Source organism: Elgaria multicarinata, chromosome 12, assembly GCF_023053635.1.
Source record: "Elgaria multicarinata webbii isolate HBS135686 ecotype San Diego chromosome 12, rElgMul1.1.pri, whole genome shotgun sequence".
In the NCBI taxonomy this organism is placed as follows: domain Eukaryota; kingdom Metazoa; phylum Chordata; class Lepidosauria; order Squamata; family Anguidae; genus Elgaria; species Elgaria multicarinata.
Genome location: NC_086182.1, coordinates 31,908,813 through 31,921,114, shown reverse-complemented (window position 1 = coordinate 31,921,114; position 12,302 = coordinate 31,908,813). Strand labels below are relative to the sequence as shown.

Below are 12,302 nucleotides of genomic sequence, written 5' to 3'. Positions count from 1 at the left end.
ATCTTTGGTAATTTTCAAATAAGAGTAAATAAATGCACAATAATAAATAAATGACTTGCACAAATAGAAAACATGGTGAGGGATGATGGGGGAGTTATAGGCCAAAATGTATGGAGGTTCACAAGCTTCTCATAGTGTCCTATAGGATCAGTTTTGCAGTCTGTGAATGTTACTGGAGATAACATCAGGAATTCCTTTCTCACAGAAGGCTCAGTGCGTGATTTATATGTATCTATGCCACTCTGAGCCTGGGGGTTTTGTACTATGTCCACAAATCAAGTCAATCTGTATTTTTGTTGTTGTAGAACCAACAGACAATTGCAATGTGAACTATGTGATCTACAAAGGTGACTATTACGTTAGCACAGAGACCAACGTAATGCACAAGGTGGATCTGGAAACGCTTGAAACAAAGGAGAAGGTAAAAGAACATAGAAAGCTGCCATACTAGTAGTCAGTCTCATTTAATATTGTATTAATACTGACTAGTGGTGTAATGGTAAACGTTGACGTGCAGGAGCTCATTATGACAATCCTCTTAGTCATGCCCTCAAGGAGAGTCCAAAAATGCAAGTAGCTGTGCTGATCCATATCTACATATGTCTGTATCTATTTTGTATATGTGCATGCATGGGGTATGTCACAATAGTGTTGCTGGGAAAATCCATGTATGCCCTAGCTAATGTGAGGATTACCACTAACTTCAGAAGGAACATGGAAATCTGAAGGGGATCATAGAATCATAGAATAGGCCTACAAGGCCATCGAGTCTTGTGATATGTGTGATAGTGGCAAATGACATGATCATCCTGCTAATCAAAATGTCCTGGGGCTTTGACCTTGCAAGCGTTGGTTCCACTACACCACTGCTACTGGCTGGTAGCACTCTCCAGGTGGTCCAAGCATACCCTTTTGATGCTTTGGAGATGCCAGAGATTGAGTCTGGGACCTTCTGCATGCAAAGCATGTGCTCTGCCCCTGAGCTGTATTTCTTCCAGTTTCAGAAAAGGCATACCTCTGTATACCAGTTGCTAGGGAACAAGAGCAGAAGGTAGGGATGTTTGTCGTTTGCAAATCCACACCTTTTTGGGCCTGAGGGATCCCCTCTGCTAGCTGGCTTGGCTTGCATTTGAGCTGAGGCACTTTTTTTTTCAAAATCTGAGAAGTTTTCCCCCCAGTTTCTTTCTCATGGATAGAAAGCTGAACAAATTGCAGTCACATTTGTGTAATTTTTGCAAATTCTTGCTGGAATTTACACGGATGATGCCATTACAGCCACAATTTGCAGATCTTGCTATTTATGGGGAGGGGGAGGGGGGACCATGGAAATTCCATGAACTGGCTTGGCTCGATACAGATTGAGTCGGACCAGCTCAAGGGGAAACAAGCAGGAGTCCAGGGGACTGAGCTGATGAAAGCCTGGCAAGCTCCACCCCCACCCCGGATGGATTCTTCCAACATCCCTAGCAGAAGTCTGCTATTGCATTCATATCCTGCTTGTGTGCTTCTGACAGGCCTCTGACTGGCCCCACTGCAAAACAGGATTTTGGACTAGATTTTGGGTGCCCATCCCGGCTTCTTCCCTCCTCCCTCCAAGTAGCAGGTGTCAGCAGAGGGAAGGAGCCAGGCTGAGGAACATCGGGGGTGGGGGTGGGAAACAGGGCCAGGGCTTTTTTCTTTTTTACTTAACTTTCGCTGAAGCGCAGGTGCGCTCTGGGACCTGTTCTTTTTTTAAAAAAAATGACGGGCACGACGTCCCTCTCCACTTCCAGGATGTTGCGCAGCCATGTAGACACATGTCAACGATCCTGGAAGCAGGTAAGTCCGGGATCACCCCCCCTCCCTCCCTCTACACCCATAGGTGTAGTAAGGGCCTCAGTCTGCTGTATGTGTATATGAGATAACAGGACGGACTCTTCACAACATACATCTGTTAAGAAGTTAAATGGTCTATTTGCTACATTTTGATTAGCAAAGATATTCAATTCACAGTGTTCACAGCCAGTTTATGCCAGGGCTGGAAAAATATTTCTAAATCAATAGTTTTCACTCAGGCCCTGAAAAGAGAAACATCTTTGCACTTACAGGTGGATTGGACAAAGTACATTGCAGTGAATGGTGCAACTGCCCACCCACATTATGATCCAGATGGGACAGCGTACAACATGGGCAATTCGTTTGGGAAACATGGTGAGACCCCCAGATGGCTCAGGGCAGGCTTGTCTGACTTCCTTGGAGAAGCATCTTAACACCTGCATGAGATTCCTGTGTGTCTGTGCCAGGGCTGGATGATGAGTTCCATGTGCAGTTTTAGACATAATCAGTGTTTGCAATGTTTCCTGGTTCCATTTGCCCTGCGTCTGTTCCAAAGACGCTCTTTTCCAAAGAGGGGTGGGGCGGGGGCAGGGGTTGGAGGCAAGGCGAGGGAGTGCAATACCCACAGCCTCCTTTGATGTTTTGATTGCCCACGCTTTTGTTGCCTGAACCAGTGATAAAGTTTCTTGGAATTCTGCACCTCTAAAGAGGGCAAAGGTTTCTGGGAATGTTGCATCTGTAATTGCCACTGGGATAAATATAGGATGCAATTATTCAACAGCAGATTTCTAGGATGGAAACAAGTGAGGCTTAATCGTGTCTTCAAGACACACCTCTTGGCCTGAAAGACTGCCACACATGTGTGAAGGTGGACTGATGACTACGTGGTGGTAAAGGGGAGAATGCACTCCGCATATGCTCAGAGATGCTCTCATCTGTATTTATTGCCTAAAGTATTCCAAATCAGAGGTTTGGTACAAAGGAAAGAAGAAAGAACTGGGCCTCAAGTGCAATTAAACTCATTGATGATTAATCGATTGATTGATATAACCAAATTGCTGTGCCTGATGTTTAAAGACTGACGTAAGGAAAATAAAAATAAAGGTCCCATCTCCCAAGGATGTTAAAGATTATCACTAAGTCAATCTGAGCTGCATGGGAATTTAGGTACTTTTTTTTTTGCTCCCTGAAAACCTTCATTGACTAAGTGCTTCGTGACTTGGCTCAGGGTGTGAACTATTTTTAAATTATTTTTTATTTATTGCATTTTTATACTGCCCAATAGGCGAAGCTCCCTGGGCGGTTCACAAAAAATAGGATGGCAAAACAGGACAGCATGGATGGGTGAACCTTCTGGATTGTGCAAGAGGCGAAAGATGGAATAGTTGCACGGTTCACTAGCTCAGGGGATCTATGCCATTTTCTAGCTCCAGGATATAAAAGCTGCAACATGAGGTCTCGAGAGCCTGTAGCAATTGCTGGTGCCATTGTGCTGCTCCTTTTTGTGTAGGGGCAGGAGGGAGTAGATAGGATATTCCCCAGACAGTCCACCTTTTCTACCCTGTGGTGTATTGGTGGCCATGTCTGAAAAGGTGGCAGAAGGTGCACATACTCCAACTCTCATTTATTAAGATGTAGGCATGTTAACAGCAGGCTGTCATTTCTGAAGACTCTATGCACATCACCAAGAATGGAACTAATGCGTAAAATCCATCTGCAACTGGACTGCTGGTGGGATTGTTCTTGACAGAAGTGCTTTCTCTCTTCCAGGCTCCAACTATAACATCATTTGTGTCCCCCCGCAGACACCTGGCTCCAACGATGCCACGTTGCAGGGTGCGAAAGTGCTGTGCACCATTGAGCCAGAGAATAAGATGAAACCCTCCTATTACCACAGCTTTGGTGAGGGCTACCCAACTTTCCCTGTGATAGAATATCAGAGATGTCTATTCAAAGTCATAAGAACACGATAATGAGATGGTTCTTTGTGTGTGTGTGTGTGTGTGCGTGTGCACGCACACACACACACATGTGTAATTCTGTTCCAGCTCTCCAATTCTCCTTTCCTGCCCAGTTATCAGTCTTTCCCCATCTCATTCAACATTCCATGTCATTGAGTTATGGGGCTCCCAAGTGGGATGGGTTCCAAGCCCCCCTAGGGCTTTTTTCCTGCTGACTTTTGGGTATTCTGCAAATGTTGAGTTTCCCCTGAGTCTGCTGATACCTTTGTCTTGTGCATGGGTTATGCAGTTTTGGTTTTATAAGCATAAGCCTGGGAAGACCCAAATTAGTATTAGTGTTTAGGATGATTAGACAAATTCAGGGAGACCAGGTCTATCAGCTGGCATTAGGCATGATAGCTAAATGGAACCTCCATGTTTAGAGGCAGTGTATTGCTCAATGTCAGTTGCAGAGGCAGTGAGGAATAATTGCCACGACCATCATACATTGCTTGTGAGCTTTCCAGAGACATCTGTAAATAGAGTCCTGGAGCAAGTGGACATTTAGTCTGATGTAGCATGTCAGTTCCTTTACTAATTACATTGGATATTGTGTTGCAGAAATAATATATATCTTGTACAAAAAACATTCTGAGGCTGGGTCTAGGTGGGTGGCTTCTAGTGCAACACAATCATTGCTCCTCATGTGAGCTGTAAAGGAACTGCAATTGAGTTAATAGTATTGTACCTTTTTCTAAGCGTAAATCCCTCTATGTGCCGTCCACACTGCTGCTGTGGATAGACATTTGAAGCACAGCACATTCACTAAAATTTCCTTTTAGAAAATGAAAGATGGATATCACCATAAAGCTGTAATTTTATTTTTTTGTATTATGGTGTTATAGTGCTATAACAGTATGATATAATGATGCTATATTTTTAAAATGATATTTTAAAAGATTTCAAGTCACCATAATTTTAGCAACATGATTAATGGCGATGACAGGAACGTTTTGTTGTTGTTTCTAAAAAAAAACATTCAAAAATTAACATTTTAGCATCACGGTGTTCTAGTGCTATAGCTCTCTTTCAGTAAAACAAACATTATAGCTGGGGAAGAGTTTTAGTGCTAATTTAAAGAACAATACAAAGAGAATATAGTGGATCATAAAATGGTCCCCACTGCAAGTATTAGAATGAATATATGCTGAGGTGAGATAGGTTCACTTTCCCATTACGTCACTGGCCATGTTTTACACTCCACCCCTTTTCAAAGATGGAAGAACAGTGTTAACAGCCTCTACACCTGTGGAAATTGTGCTACTCTTCTGTTTTTATGAAAAAAGCTGGGCATTATATAGAGGCTGATGGATAATTTGAAATTATTTTGGCAAGGAATGATTAAGCCAGCATGAAGAAATGCAGGTGTGCATTCACAGAGGAGCACGGGTAAGCAGTCATAGCAGAAAGTAAGGTAGCAGGGCTTGGCAGCACTATGAGAAGAATTCTAAAGCTTCGTCATCTCCTGCTTCTAGGAATGAGTGAAAACTATGTGATCTTTATTGAGCAGCCCCTCAAAATAAACCTGTGGAAGATTATTGTAAGCAAGAGCCTTGGGAAATCCTTTTTGGATGGGATCAGCTGGGAGCCTCAGCAAAACACTCGCTTCCATATTATAAACAAGCTCACGGGGCAGGTATGTGTTCTGCATTCACCCACTCATGATCTAGGACTTTCCTTAGTGCCTGTTGTAGAGAGCCCCCAAGGCCAACCAAAGCTGGATTTTGCTGCAGCAGGTGTAGCAGAATCGCTCAGTAGCCAAGAGTGTGAACTTCTTGAGTGCTGAAGGAAAAAAATCACATCAGAGTATATTTATTTATGATGCTGCTTTGTTTTTAAAAATGGTTGCAATGTTGTTGCTTCAAAACGTACTTCTCAGAATAAACAACAGGGGATTACCTAATTGCCTTCATGCCATACTTCTGGGTTTCCAGATGGTTCTGGCTGCCCATTGGATACACAGTGCTAGGAAGGCATTTCAAACGTAACCATATTTTAGTTGATTGGCAGACAGCTCTCCAAAAGCCAAACCCTTGCCAGAGTGCCAAGATCTGCCATTTTTGGCAAAGCAATTGGACTGAATTCATTTATTTATTACATTTTTATACTGCCCAATAACCGAAGCTCTCTGGGTGGTTCACAAAAATTAAAACCATAATAAAACCACCAACAGGTTAAAAGCACAAATACAAAATACAGTATAAAAAGCGTAAAAAGCACAACCAGGATAAAAACCACGCAGCAAAATTGATATAAAATTAAAATACAGAGTTAAAACAGTAAAATTAAAATTAAAATTAAGTGTTAAAATACTGAGAGAATAAAAAGGTCTTCAGCTGGCGACGAAATGAGTACAGTGTAGGCGCCAGGCGGACCTCTCTGGGGAGCTCATTCCACAACCGGGGTGCCACAGCGGAGAAAGCCCTCCTCCTAGTAGCCACCTGCCTCACTTCCTTTGGCAGGGGCTCACGGAGAAGGGCCCCACAGATGATCTTAAGGTCCAGGCAGGTACATATGGGAGGAGGTGTTCCTTCAAATAACCTGGCCCAAACCGTTTACGGCTTTAAATGTCAATACCAGCACTTTGAATCGGGCCCAGACAGTCCCTGTTAGTAAACGGGCTGCCCTGTTTTGTACCAGCTGAAGCTTCCGGACCGTTTTCAAAGGCAGCCCCACGTATAGCGCATTGCAGTAATCCAAACGAGAGGTTATCAGAGCATGGATAACTGTAGCTAGGCTATCTCTGTCCAGATAAGGGCGTAGTTGGTATATCAACCTAAGCGGATAAAAGGTGCTCTTTGCCACTGAGTTCACCTGTGCCTCAAGTGACAGTTCTGGATCCAAGAGCACCCCCAAACTACAGACCCAATCCTTTAGGGGGAGTGCAACCCTGTTCAGTTGCTGTCCATCACTACACTGGACAAACTCTGCAAACATTGAGGGTTAAATCACGGTAAGACTCTGGCTAGAGTTTTTGGGGGAACCAGGTTCCTCATGTGCAGTTGCCTGGCTGTCTTTTTGTGAGGTTTATGATGCTTCAAAATACCTGTCACATAGTATTGGCAACTGTTTTGTGTCTCCCCCACCCCCAATAAAGAAGTACATAAGGTACTTCCTGCTGCAAGAGGAAGATGCAAAGAAGAGGCTGGTTTGCCAATATCCCAGCTCTGCCCATGTATTAAAATACTTTCAAGCAGCATTAATATAATTGAAAATTTTCGGTGGGAGTATTCTGTGGGATGTTCTCTAGGTGGCACTGAAGGACTGAGATTCTCACTTGCATGTTTTGTGTTCTTTATACAGGTGTTGCCCGGGCAGTACCACAGCAAGCCCCTCATGTCTTTCCATCAAATCAATGCCTTTGAAGATCAAGGATGCATTGTACTTGATCTTTGCTGTCAAGAAGATGGAAGCGCTGTTGACGTCTACCGCCTGCAGAACCTCCACAAAGCAGGGGAAGCTCTGGACCAGGTAAATCTGCTCTGCGGACAATGTTATATTCAAGATTTGGTTAAAAGACATATTAAAGGTGGGAAATACGACATCTGGAGGTGTTGTATTCAAGACTTACAAGTCACACTTTCTCATTTGCCAGCATTCATGTATGAAGATGAAAATAGGCACACATGGTCTCTCACATTTCTGTCTGCCGCCTCCTACTCTTTCTCTAAAATGCAATACGGAGAATTTTCTGCATCCTCATACCAGCCAGGCTATTAAAATGTCATCAAGGCAGGGATTTGGGTGCTTTTTCTCCACTTTCTAATGAGGGAACAGCCACTGTGTTCAAGGTAATGCAGGGAATCTGACAGGAGCATTGTGAAAAGCTGAAGTCTCCAACATGATGCCTGCAGGCATCAGTGTGCCTGGAGACACCTCTCTTGGTGCCCTGTTAATGAAATTTACAGTGCAGTCCTGGCTTGTTTACTCCGAAGCAAGACCCACTGTGTTTAATAGGGCTCATTGCCAAGTAAGTATATATAGGATTGCAGCCTTAAATTCTTTGTGTTTGCTATGCCATCTGTTCAGCTTTTCCGGAAGAGAATTTGCAAAGCTCCAGTTTGGGGAAAGAAAAGATACTTTTAGTGGAATTAAGCCTAGGTTTTCTCTCTAATGGTTGGTTTTTGCTCCCCATCTCCACACCAGAGCTGCAGAGTACAGTTTTTTTTTCCTTTTGCAATGACATCCTGTCTCCTTGGCAGGTGTATAATTCATTACCGAAGCCATATCCGTGGCGCTTTGTTCTGCCCATCAATGTGAGTCCCAAGACAGCCGTGGGAAAGAATCTCAGCCCCTTGGCCTACACGTCAGCAAGCGCTGTGAAAGAAGCTGATGGGAAGGTACGTGCTCTGTGCCCAATTGATGCTTTGGGGGCTGCTGCATTGGGCTGGTCTAATACTTTGAACTTTGGTGTACTAGGTTTTAATTGCTGTAGCTACTTATGGTTTCGTCGCCGAGTTGAGATCTCAGCTCTACACAAAGAGCTTTTCCTTTCCTCATTTTCCATTTCATAACATCTAGGTGGTGCTGTGCTATAGTGGAACACTGCAAATACATTAGTAGAAACTACCTCATCTTTCATTCTCAGAAATACTATCCCGTTTTCCCCACTCAACCCTGCCCATCAAAACAATTAGTCTGTCTCAGGTTCCCCACTTTAAAGAGCTCAGTTTTAGATTTATTGTTTTTCTCCACTTCGGCATTCCAATTTGTTCTGTTGCATGCTGTGACTAGGCTAAAGACCCTATTGACAGGTTTTAAAATTACACATGTGAACAAAGTCAATCAGCAAACAGCCTTTGATATGCCTATCTTCCATTTCTTCTTTGTGGTTTCTGTGCATCACACATATGGGCTCTGCGTCTGTACGGAACTCATTTTGGGAAACTCCCTTAGCTGAGGCAAATGTTTTTGATGGGAACCCATCCCCACCATCCACTGTACATCTCTCATGGGTTCCGCCCTTATCCTCAGTTCTCTTTCAGTCACCTTCCTGAAAGGATGTCTTGCTGGGAGCTTCTGTCTTTCTCATGAGAAGAAATCTTTGTGGAGTGCTGAAGTTTTTAGTTATCATTTTGTCTTCATCATTTTTTTTGTCTTCATTTAGTTCTTCCAAAAAAACCAAACAAACTAGATTTGCAAACATCCTGTTGTGCATTCTTGATTCTGAGCCTAGAATCTGGACCATTTGGGGCTTTGGTGAAACTTGTTTTTAAGACCCTTGTAAACCAAAGATGGCATATCATTGCCTTGGTGGAAATGAAGTGTGAATCTGAAAACCTGGACAAACTTCAAAGTTTTCCCATCACCTTTCTTCTGCCCTTTTATGTTGCTTTTGGATAAGATGAACATGAGGTTACTGAGTTCAGTTCACCTGAAAACCGCCTACAGATACGGACCATACTTCCATAGTAGAGCACCTGCCTTGCTTGCAGAAGGTCCCAAGTTCATTCCTTGGCATCTCCAAAAGACCAGTTAGCTGGTGATGGGAAAGTCCACTCTGCCTGAAACCCTGAACTGCCACTGCCAGTTGGAGTAGTCCAGGGGTGGGCAGAACGTAGAGGGGAATCTCTGTGTGATTTGCATTTGATTGGCAAAAGTTTTTGATTTCCAGGTGTTTAATAATAGCCACAACAAAATTATATTTTCCACCTAAATTTGGCTGCTGAAATTAAGGAAGTGGACTTTTGTGTGATCTCAGTTCAGTTCTGGTACTGAAAACAAATCCACAGGCTTAGAATGTGCTGGGGTACCATGATCCTTAATTCTACATGTATGTCTTTTGTGCTTGTTTGTAGTTGGTGGGTCCTGAGGTTCTCCCTATAAGCCCCCCTCCCCCAAGTAGATCCAACAACTGCCCATCACAACACTGCACTAGATAGACAAATAGTCTCACCTGGTATAAGGCAACTTCCAGTGTAGTTACAATGTGCTGATTTCTTTTCCAGATCTGGTGCACACATGAAAGTCTACATAACGAGAACCTTAAGGAAGCAGGAGGGCTAGAATTCCCCCAAATTAACTATGCTCGTTGCAATGGGAAGAAATACCGTTTCTTCTATGGCTGTGGCTTTGGACACATGGTTGGAGACTCATTGATCAAGACTGACATAGAAACCAAGGAGATGAAGGTGAATAGATATGGGGATTCTCTGTAATGTAACCTCAGTTATTTTTGGTTTGGGAGTGGGGAATCCAGCCCTAAAAGCCACAATGAAGTCTGTTCTGACCCCTTGTTTTTGCTGGCTAGATTTGGAAAGAGGATGGAATGTACCCTTCTGAACCAGTGTTTGTTCCAGAACCTAACTCTGCTGCAGAAGACAGTGGAGTCATTCTATCCATAGTGCTCACACCCAAGCAGGTAATTTAGTCTCACTGTCTATGTAAATGGCTGTTGTTTGAAAATTAATTTTAAGGCCTCTAAACTCCAGTTTTACTATAGTGAACCGTGGCATGCACAGAATTCTATGTGGATAGATTAGGATACTATATTCTGCTGCAAATTGTTAGGACTTTCTATAGCAGTGGTGGGCAACTGGTGGCTGTCCAGATGTTGTTGGACCACAATTCCTATCACCTCTCACCATTGGTTATATTGGCTTGAGCTGATGGAGCCTGCAGTCCAACAACATCTGGAGTTCTTTCGGTTGCCCACTCATTCTATAGCTTCCATATTCCCCTATGTTGTACCTTCCTAAGTTAACGATGTAAAAGAGCATTGTAAGGGAATGTTTTGCGTGGGAAAGTACCACTGTTCTTCAGTATTGCTGTTTGATTTTGTTCTTGTTTCAGAATCGAGGCAGTTTCCTGCTCATTTTGGATGCTAAGAATTTCACTGAAGTGGCCCGGGCAGAAGTTCCTGTCCAAATCCCCTATGGCTTCCATGGCATGTTTGTTCCACATTAACTGCACTACACTTGATCTTAGCCAAAAGGCTGAGAAACTGTTAGCTGGTGACCATAGACTAAAATGGGATTTCCATGACGCTCTGTGCCTAAAACTTCTCTTTTGTGACCTTGGGCAAGTTTCTTAATCTTAACGCTTGCTGAAATTCACGGATATGTTGTGAGGGGAAATATATGTGATGGATAAGATATATATTAACCATATATAAAGGTTGTTTTGGGGTTTTTTTTAAGTGATACTCAAAGATTATAAAGCTTAAATTCAAAATTTTTGGCAATTTTAATCTTGTAGACTTTATTTTTGTATTAATTATATATGTTATACTTCAATTATATAAATGTGATTAATGCCCTTTGGGTATTTACTGCATTTTTTTAAAAAACTTTACAGTAAAAACAAATGTTTTGCACTTTTTGAGGGAAGATGTTTGGCAAAAATACAACACTTAGCACACCTTCACTACAACTTTTCAAGTGGATGGATGCCATTTTATCACCCCATGAATTTTTTAACCAGTCTTTTAATTAGTACCAAAATGCTTTTCCAAAGATATATCACTTAAATGACAGAGTGTTATGATGCTACTTTTGTTTTTCAAAAATAATTAATAATAACAACCCCCCACCCCCGGTCTTTCTGGTCACTGCCATTTTAGCAGTGTGAGCACATGCTTTTCTTAATTAAACAGTTCTGATCTAAATGCCAAACACTTCTCATTCTTCTTCTTCTTTTTACATTTCACAGGCAATAATCAGGTAATCATTCTTAAATTAATAAGTATTTTAGCACATTAAATCATTGATTAAAAAAAATGGTTGGATTCTTTTTCTAAATGGGTGCTCATATGAATTGCTCGTCGTGAGAGGTATAAACAGAAACCATACAAGGAGCTTGAAAGTGTGGAAAGCCGATTACAATTCTGCTTCTAGCTTATACGGGAAGAGCAATGATTAGTAGTGCCAGGAGCTGCTCATCTGGAAGGAGCACAGATGCAAAGCGCAACAGTGGGCCTCCTAGGGGCTGCGTATAAGAGGGCATGTTTCACACAGCACGTAGTCAAACTATGGTTTTTGCTACCACCAGATGTAGTGATGGCTTTAAAAAGGAGTTAGAGAAATTCTTGGAGGAGAAGGCTATTGATGGCTACTAGTCCTAATGGCTATGTACTAACTCCAGTAGCAGAGGCAGTATGCCTATGTACACCAGTTGCACTCAAGTCCCGCTTTTGGATTTCCTGTGGGCAGTTGGTTGGCCGCTGTGGGACAGAATGCTGGACTAGATGGACCCTTGGTCTGATCCAGTAGGCTCTTACGTTGTGAGATGTAGTTTTCCTTACTCCTGTGTGACAAACTGCACCTGTTTAAGTGCAGTTACCCAACTCTTAAAGGTAGAGCCCTGTCATCCTCATTTGCATCTGATCATGATCACTTTGAATGCATAAAGTTGAGGAAAGAGGAAACAGCCTTGTCTTCAATATCCTGCCCCCTCTGGAAAGTTTTGTTGATGATACTGTATGCCTCAGTTCCCTTTTCCTTGCTGCAAACTTCAATCTGTTGCTCTTGGGGAAATCATTAGGACATC

The 12,302-nt window shown here is 42.7% G+C and overlaps 1 protein-coding gene across 2 annotated transcripts in view; it reads left to right on the top strand.

Annotated features, from left to right (window-relative positions):
• Window positions 1-11,519, top strand: part of BCO2 (beta-carotene oxygenase 2) — a 67,548-nt gene extending 56,029 nt beyond the window's left edge. For both annotated transcript variants that reach the window (XM_063139386.1, XM_063139387.1), the window contains 9 exons: window positions 306-421; window positions 2,088-2,190; window positions 3,586-3,717; window positions 5,291-5,451; window positions 7,119-7,286; window positions 8,018-8,155; window positions 9,764-9,946; window positions 10,066-10,176; window positions 10,608-11,519. In XM_063139386.1, the coding sequence (XP_062995456.1) occupies window positions 306-421; window positions 2,088-2,190; window positions 3,586-3,717; window positions 5,291-5,451; window positions 7,119-7,286; window positions 8,018-8,155; window positions 9,764-9,946; window positions 10,066-10,176; window positions 10,608-10,721 (1,226 nt within the window). In that variant the 3' untranslated portion in view covers window positions 10,722-11,519. The remainder of the gene's footprint in view (window positions 1-305; window positions 422-2,087; window positions 2,191-3,585; window positions 3,718-5,290; window positions 5,452-7,118; window positions 7,287-8,017; window positions 8,156-9,763; window positions 9,947-10,065; window positions 10,177-10,607) is intronic.
• Window positions 11,520-12,302: the final 783 nt, after the last annotated feature.